Raw genomic sequence first — 7,746 nt, forward strand, 5'->3', positions numbered from 1 at the left:
GGGGTACGTTTTGAATCAGCACTGGTTAATTTGTTGAACTATAGCAATAGCTATAGGCATAACTGTCGATAATATTCACAGGGCCCAAATTCTTATGGGTGGACCCCTCTCCTCTGGACCCAATAAAGGACCTTAGAGCCAACCATCCTCCCCCTTTGTACCATTTTACTGACTGTAATGTGATAAACAGACCAAATCATCACTGTACAATAAAACAATGAGTGAGCAGCTGAGACACATGCTGCAAAGAAGCCAAAAAGTCTATGAAAACATTATAACAGTGATTAAGCTAAATAAAAAAAAAACATTGACTCAACTATAAAATGTGTGTGAAAGACCATATGGAAAGACTTTTACATAATCGCCATGGCAAAAACTAAAGCTCCATTATAATCACATTGAAATAAAGTCTACACCCAACCCCACTGCTGCTGCAAACAAACAGAGGAAAGAAAGGTGGTCAAGTTTCTACAGAGATTGGCTATTCTGTAATGCTTTTCCTTGGCATGGCTGTTCCCTAATGCCTGGTGCATAAAAACAGCTCAGCTGACAGAGATGTTAATTATACTCATTACAGATCAACCTTGTAAATGCTACATAGCTGTCTGACTGCAGCATCTTAATGACTCCATATCACACTGCACACGTACTTCATGCCTAAACAGAACTGTCTAATAGGTTGCTATGTGACTATGCTTCTCCAAATACAAAGTTTAGGTATATGTTTAAAAGATTAGTTCACCCAAACATTATTGCCAAATCTGTAGAACTTTATCTTTAGGGAACACAAAAGAAGACATTATAAATAACATACTTTTTGTCATCAATTATAATGACTGTGGACAGGAGCTTTTAAGTTTCAAAATTCAAATGCAAATCACTGATAATCTCAGTCTCGAGTGTGCAGTTGCAACTGGATCATTGAGTCCAGTCAATGTGCTGCATGTGCCGAAAGCATCATAAGCCTAAGCAGATCGTAGAAACCATTGGCACCAATGGTCTCTACGATCTACTTAGGCTTACAATGCTTTTGGGTAATGCAGCACAGATCAGTCTAGCAAACAAATTATTTGGATTTCTGTGAACCATTCAGGTTGTGAAGTGGATCAGGTGAATCACTGAAAAGATCAGACTTCAGTTCATTCTTAAATCATTTTTGTGCCAGAAAGCTTGAATCAAAGTGTATAACTGTTTCAGTTGTTTATGAATCGGAGAGGCAGGGCAGATGTAATGATTTTCAATGAATGACAACTTAAATTTCTGCCTGTTCTTGGAAAATAGTTCACAAATAGTATGGACAACATAATATTACTTTTATGGTCATTTTGTGGAGCTTGTCGAACTTTCATTACAATGAAAAGAGTGCCCAGTATATATTTCAAAAACTCACCTTTTGTGTTAAATAAATGTTACATGACTTTGGAATGGCACGAAGATGGGAAAATAATGACAACATTTTTATTTTTGGTTGAACGATTACTTAGACGTTTCACGGTTTCTCTCTAACTTTGACATTATGGCTGATCGTGCAGTTTTCATGAGAACGCACAACATAAATTAAGGAAAAGCATTTGAGGACGTAGAGTTTATTCTACTCTTCAGGGACTGATTCATCCTGTAAGAGTGGTGGTGAGTTTAATAGTGGGTAGGTACAGAGTTTTACAAGAACACAAGGACCAGATGGCAAATTATGCAAAGCATCATTACTTTTTCCATCCCTTTGCTGGAGCTGGAGACTAAATGTCCAAGATACATTACCACACCCAAAGAGTTTGCCTATTAAGGGCACCAGCTAAGCAACAAGATAAGGTCATGATCAAACAGAAAAAAATAAGCGTGCTGGTAAAAAATTGTGGGGAAAAAATGTCCATATGTGGATTCTTCAGTAAGGAAATGCTTTCCAGATGTAGTCAGCTGATCCAAAAGGTCACAGAGGTCTTTAAGTGAACCTGAATATTGTTGCAAAGAACTAGTAGCACTAATCACAAACCGTTTACCCTTAATATGAAACATCTTTTGAAACATAAGGAATACGATGACTTCAATTACAATATCAGTTAACTGTTTAATAATAATAGATGAGTACAAATAAAATAGCAAGACTAAACCCCTGCACCATATAATTTTAAAAAAGAAACCTAGCTGTCTGTGTCTTTTTCATTAAGAACTGAAAACCGAACTATCGGAGGACAATGCTGGATCACATATGGCGTAGTATTTAAGTGAGTATTTGAGTGATCAGCACAATTTGAGCTCTGTGTGTTTGAAAATACATCCCCGAGGCTATTCGGGCCATTTACTGGGTGTGATGTGCCAGAGCAGGTTCTGACGTCACAGTCTGGGACATTCTCTCAGCTTTTTCGTTTGATCTTTGCTTAGTGACGTCACGCCGCTGTGCAGGGCTCCAAACATGAGGATGCTGTTGCACTAACGCTATTTGTATAGAAGCAAATGCTTGTTTACCACCATGATTAACCTACAATTGAAGTCTTTCAATCCTGTAGGTCATGCTAGCAACAATGCCTTGATTCAGCCTGCGACGAATAATGTGTTTTTGCCATTCACAAGCGCTTAATAATTGGGAGGAGAAGGGGTACAATGTTTCCCATTCACATTATTAAAGGACACGAGCGTCATCATATTCGTGTTAATTTTTCCTTACTGCGTGCGGGAAACGGCGAGTGAGGACAGAACAACCGAGAAAACCCCTTTCATTATTCAGCAAGATCATTGGGAATTCCCATTAAGACTTGCATTTTCAATTCTCCAGTACTTGGAGTAAAAGGGCGACATTTTGCGCAGCATGATCTACGTCTATAGGAGCACGTGAAATGTTGGTTATCTGTCTTACCTCTCGAGCTATTTGACTGAGAGCATCATCCTCCGCCGATAGTTTCTCCCGGTTGGGAATTCTTTTCCTGCCCGTTACTTGCGTTGCCATTTTAAATTCCCTTATACTCTGACACAAACCTCTACAAAAATGACCTCGCCAAATTGAAGTGCTGTCCAGTTGTGTACAGATCAAAGAGCACCATTCAGTGTGGCATTGTCGTAATTGAGCAACATTAATAAATGGTTATATTGTACAAGCAAACATATGTAGAGCACTAGGACACATCCTCCTTTTGATGCCCCATCGTCTCCATAAACCGCATGAATGTATGGCGGGAGCCTGTTGCACATTCAAACGACACATCGATATGTCAAAACATCACGGATAGGATGGAAGATGACAGTTTGCTGATACGCCATGAGTACGACAGACCTAGGCATTCTTGAGAATATAGCCGATCATCCCTTATTCCTTCCTACGTTAGTTCAGTACGTCAAATCAGGCAAATGAAAAATAAATTAATCGGTCCAAAGCTGCATTTGTTTCTAGGGCAAATCGAACCCGGATGATGAGCGGCCCTTGGATGAGAATATACAGCAGCCCAATGCCACACGTCTGATGTGCTGGACTCTGCGCGAATAGTGGGCGGGACTTGTGGGCGGGACCTGACCTTTGGATTTTAATTATTTCCGTCTTCTTGCATATTAGGGCAAGTTCGCAAAATCTATCTATCTATCTATCTATCTATCTACCTATCTATCTATCTATCTATCTATCTATCTATCTATCTATCTATCTATCTATCTATCTATCTATCTGTCTGTCTGTCTGTCTGTCTATTGAACCTTGTTCCTTTTTGATTAAATGGAACGACGTATCAGTGTGGTCTGGGCTGGTGCATTAGCTCCATCAAGAGGCTTTTGTGAATGGTTTCATGTCACAATTTCCATGGTCGTTGTAAAAACAGTCCCTATGTGGTTAAAACTTTGTATAGACCCTTTCTGACTGTATGTGTTATTTTTGAACCTCAAAAATATCAACGTTATTGTCTTATTTGCTGTGTTTTAAGACTTTATTCATTCAAATGATGTAATCTCATAACTAACTAGGCCTATAATATAATAATTTTAAGTCTGGTCCATTTAATTACAGGAAGAATAATATACATGCAACTACAATTGCAAGGTTCATGCTGTATAAGATTAAACGCGTTAGTCTTCGTTATCCTGCAGTCACGACTCTAGAGCAGGGATCCTCAAATCTTGCCCACGAGATCCACGTTCCTGCAGAGTTTAGCTCTAACCCTAATCAAACACACCTGAGCATGCTAATCAATGTCTTCAGGATCATTAGAAAATCACAGGTAGGTGAGTTTGATCAGGGTTGGAGCTAAACTCTGCAGCGCATTGGACCTCCAGGGTAAGATTTGAGGAACCCTGCTCTAGAGTATGGGATCAGATTCCCGCCAAATGTATTGCAGTCATGGATAAAAAAAAATAAGGAGCGTGAAACCAAAATTTAAAACCGCAAGTAAAATTATATTGCACAAAATTTAAAAATGAAAGTTTTCAGAATAGCAAACAATGTCCACGGATAAAAAAAGAAATGTAAATAAAAAATTTAATAATGCATTAAAGGAAAAATAAGCACAAATCAAAACTTTAAACACATTTAAAACCATATTGCACAAAACTGAAATATTAATGCAAAATTATCCGAATTGCACACAAAATCATGCATTTCCTTGGTTATTTTTCTCAGTTTTTTGTGCTCTCAGATATTTTCTGCACATATTTTAAATTGTTTTGTATGCTTATGCTGTTTTTCCCGTCGCTCTTTATTCCACGTTCTGCGCTTCTTCTTCCAAATGTTGCGGTTAGAGTTTCATGTAATCATTGGTCGACTAGTTCTTGATTGACAGCTCCTCCTCTAGCCAATCAGTCGAAGAGGGGTGGTGACGTCACTCCAATGCACCTCATTACTGTCGATGCTCAGTGTTTTGTTCACTTGCACAGGTGAAAATGGACAACTGTCAGCTGGGAAAAATCTTTCCATACAGGATACCGTTATATGTGTCTGTCTGTCACTGCTGTATGCCTACCTGGCGATCCGTTAACGTTAAATGAGTAAATCTGTAAATTAATTTTTAATTAATGTAATGTTTTTGCATTGAAAACGATAGTGCTACAGAGTAGATTGTTACAGAGGCCAGGTGGATTTGATATACACATGATTTATTTGCATATTGTGTTTATTTACATAGCTACATATATAATTTCCTAACACTGTCATATTAATGTTTAAAATATATAAAGATTGAACATAACAACAATATGAAAGTAAAACAGCCAGTAGGTTGCAGCAAGTTTCTATCTTTAGAGTAAGACATTAAATCATTCATTCAAATGGCTGATTCATTCAGTGAGGAATAAAGCGAATCATTCAATACGAAAGGCTGCTTGTTGCTTGTAGAGGACACTGTTCTGCTGTGGCTTTGTTTGGACTCATCGACGAAATATAGAGCAAAATGAGAAAATAGTTAACTCACTCAAAATATACTTCTTGTTATATTGATTCAGTTCAATAAACATTTGCAATGGTCCTGATATTAGGAAAAACACTCTTACTTGTGTTTTGATTAACTGTATGTCATAAAATAAATTGTAGTGTCATTCTTTACAAACAATATTTATTTTAAATGCTAAGCCTATGACTCATTTAAAATGAAACAAAAAAATTAACCTCCTGCTGGGCTCACATACCTCTCATTTCCATGAGTGAATCCTTAAGACACAGTGTAACATTTGGTTGATAAACTATTAGCCTATTTATTTTGTAAAGAAGGCTTTGCACTTCTCTCGTATCTGAATATCTACTTAAACAACATGCTTCACATATGCAAAAAATGTGTTTGGAAAACACCAAGGCATGGCGATGCTCGGACTGACCGGCAAAACCTACATATTGTACAAAAGACAAGCTAAATTGATTCACCAATACCTTTTGTATGCTTAGTTATCTCATTTACTTTGATGATGAAGAGGCTGCAATGTAAAAATTGCAGTGATAGAACTGATTATGTTGTGTGCCCGCAGGAGGCAACGGCGCGGACACTTGGGTTACTCACATCATCGGAAAGATGTGATATCTATCAGATAAGAGCAAGACATCATTCAAAACTATCTATTTTTAATTTGTGTACCTTCAAAATAATAGTGAAACGTTGTACTTTTGTAAAATGAAGAAAACACGCAAAATGCACTTGACGTCTCTGTGAACCTCTTCCTGAAATTAAGAAAAAATAAGCGATACTGTCTAACAATATACTTGTCACACAGAATGAGAAATATATTTATAGAAACCTTGAAGTGCCCACTTTTACCTGTTTACGTTTTGCTTATTTGACATTAAATGCATTATATAAGTCACTTTGGAATATAAATCATAGCACGTTCAGAAGATTAAAAAAATGCAATGTGTAGTCCGGAAAATACAGTATAGCAAATTATTTTGCGGGACCCCCTGGCTTTGGGTCACGATACGGACCCCAGTTTGAAAACCCCTGCTCTTACTCATATTATGCTCTCCTAACAGTAATAACCATAACAAGACTCATAATCAGTCAGGTAAAGGCGGGCCAAGCACATCAGTGACTTCGCGAGGCCGGTGCATTTAGTGGCTGCTCCCTTTTGCGATGTGACCGGAGGCGAATAAACACAGGTGAATATAACTGCGACAGGTTGCTAGGATGGCTCATTTAACGTTAACGGATTCCCAGGTAGGCGTACAGCAGTGACAGACAGACACATATAACGGTGTCCTGTATGGAAAGATGTTTCCCAGCTGACAGTTGTCCATTTTCACCTGTACAAGTGAACAGAACACTGAGCATCGGCAGTAAAGAGGCGCGTTGGAGTGACGTCACCACCCCTCTTCGACTGACTGGCTAGAAGAGGAGCTGTCAATCTAGAACTAGTGGACCAATGATGATGTTTAAGTCCGCCCTGATTTACATGAAACTCTAATCGCAACATTTGGAAGAAGAAGCGCAGAACATGGAATAAAGAGCAAAAGGAAAAACTGGATGCACTGGATGGTCCTCACTGGATGCAACAAATGCCTCGTTTATAATGGGTTTTATTGTTTTTCTCTCGTCGCGCTGGGACACGGCATCACAATATGGTGAGGGGCGTAACATTTCCATCACACGCTTGAGGTATTCAGCCAATCACAACGCACTGGATAGCTGGCCAATCAGCGTACACCTCGCTTTTCAGAACGATGAGCTTTGTAAAAATCGACGCGTTTCAGAAAGTTGCGGCATAGAGAAGAAACAATAATGTACAGTATGTGGAAAATAATGTGGTTTTTTTACCTTAAACTGCATAAACACATTTCATTACACCAAATACACAAAATAATGTTATTTTTTTGCAACAACATATGACCCCTTTAAGAGGACTATTATTTTGCTGAACAGAACTGAAGAACAACTGATGATGTCACAAGTTCAACTTTGGCAGAAAGGGGCGTCTCATGACCGCCTACATGTGAAAAACGAATTTTGAAGTCATTTATCCGTTTTCTACCCGTGAACCAAAAAACGAAAACTCAAGCAGAAAAGACTACAAACCCTGCTAAAAAAAAAGATGGTCTCCCACCCCCACCAAGCTGTTGTTTAAAACTAGCCAACAGACGAACAGACTGGGTGACAAGTTAAGACCAGTAAACCAGTTTAGTATATACAGTATATATATATATATATATATATATATATATATATATATATATATATAAAATTCCCCTTCAAGCAGCGAAAGCATCACAAACAGTGATGGGTTACACTTTATTTTAATGTGTCCTTGTTACAGTGTAATTATACATATAAGTACTGAGTAATATTAATTAACTAC

General features: G+C 38.1%; 1 protein-coding gene across 9 annotated transcripts in view; it reads right to left on the reverse strand.

The window, feature by feature from the left end:
• lrrfip1b (leucine rich repeat (in FLII) interacting protein 1b) overlaps positions 1-3,467 on the reverse strand; it is a 42,530-nt gene extending 39,063 nt beyond the window's left edge. For all 9 annotated transcript variants that reach the window (XM_016287021.1, XM_016287019.1, XM_016287016.1 and 6 more), the window contains exon 1: positions 2,852-3,467. In XM_016287021.1, the coding sequence (XP_016142507.1) occupies positions 2,852-2,941 (90 nt within the window). In that variant the 5' untranslated portion in view covers positions 2,942-3,467. The remainder of the gene's footprint in view (positions 1-2,851) is intronic.
• Between the last annotated feature and the right edge of the window lie 4,279 nt (positions 3,468-7,746).

This window comes from Sinocyclocheilus grahami, unplaced genomic scaffold (genome assembly GCF_001515645.1).
Source record: "Sinocyclocheilus grahami isolate Dianchi unplaced genomic scaffold, SAMN03320097.WGS_v1.1 scaffold217.1, whole genome shotgun sequence".
NCBI lineage: Eukaryota > Metazoa > Chordata > Actinopteri > Cypriniformes > Cyprinidae > Sinocyclocheilus > Sinocyclocheilus grahami.